This window comes from Sinocyclocheilus anshuiensis, unplaced genomic scaffold (assembly GCF_001515605.1).
Source record: "Sinocyclocheilus anshuiensis isolate Anshui unplaced genomic scaffold, SAMN03320099.WGS_v1.1 C32408936, whole genome shotgun sequence".
NCBI lineage: Eukaryota > Metazoa > Chordata > Actinopteri > Cypriniformes > Cyprinidae > Sinocyclocheilus > Sinocyclocheilus anshuiensis.
This window is the reverse complement of record NW_015616042.1, coordinates 1-951: the sequence shown is the minus strand read 5'-3', so window position 1 is coordinate 951 and position 951 is coordinate 1. Positions and strand designations below refer to the sequence as shown.

Here is a 951-nt window from a genome sequence, read left to right as displayed (position 1 = left end):
AATTATGTAATATTTTATATAATATATAAATATTATTATTATTATTATCAAATGTAAAAATATTATTGCAATAGTAAACTTTCTTTGAATTGTTTATTTTTGTATTAATCAAATAATAATAAAATAAAATCACTTTTAATAATAATAATAACAGCAATAATTTTACATAATAATAATTTTAAAATTAGGCCTATAGTGATGACAGTGTAAAATAATGAAGCTGTCTAAAAACCTGTTTCCTGGTGCAGCACAGAGCTCAGTGTAATATTTGATTTTAGGCTCTGTGCCGCTGGTCCTCATTGTAGCCACGCCCCCGTTAGCAAAGGTGAAGGTAATCATCTGACTGCTTTTACTGGTGGGCAGAACCTGTGACGAACAGAAAAAGACACACAGATATAGGATAAGAAAACTTTAAATAAGATCAGCTATCACAATCATTCTAATCATTATGGGCTACGCACGGCCTTGTTGTCTGGCTGGTTGCTGTCATAGCCTGTCGTAAGATCTCTCACTCCTGTGATGGCAAAGTCCCCGCACTCTTTAGGGTACGAATTCTCCCCGGCATAGTTCCGAAGACGCTCAAACAAGCGTTTAATGGTGTCTTGGTCGTGACAGATGAAGTAGGAATTCTTGGAAATGTGGTAACCATACCTGAAAACAGTGCGACAGTGTGAAAATAATGATTAACAAGAAGATACAGTACATAAATTATTAGAGATGTCAATGGCAAAGTTTTTGTGACACATACTCCTCATAAATGGATCTGAGTTGATGGGACAGAGTTCTATTTTTAGAAGCCAGGTAAGAGACAAACTCGCCAGCAATGGCAGCCGCACTTACACCATCTTTGTCCAAAACTGCAGGAGAACACATGTAACCTACAACAACAAAGCAACCAAAGAACAATATTAAAGCTTCTGAGGTTTGCACCAGTTTTTTTTTTTTTTAAAT

At 35.4% G+C, this 951-nt stretch overlaps 1 protein-coding gene across 1 annotated transcript; it reads right to left on the bottom strand.

Moving 5' to 3' along the window:
* Positions 1-190: 190 nt before the first annotated feature.
* Positions 191-936, bottom strand: LOC107682618 (phosphoglucomutase-2-like; the record flags this gene model as incomplete). Its single annotated transcript, XM_016478800.1, has 3 exons — positions 191-366; positions 462-651; positions 749-936. Coding segments are annotated over 3 exons (554 nt in total), but the record flags the coding sequence as incomplete, so codon positions are not given.
* Between the last annotated feature and the right edge of the window lie 15 nt (positions 937-951).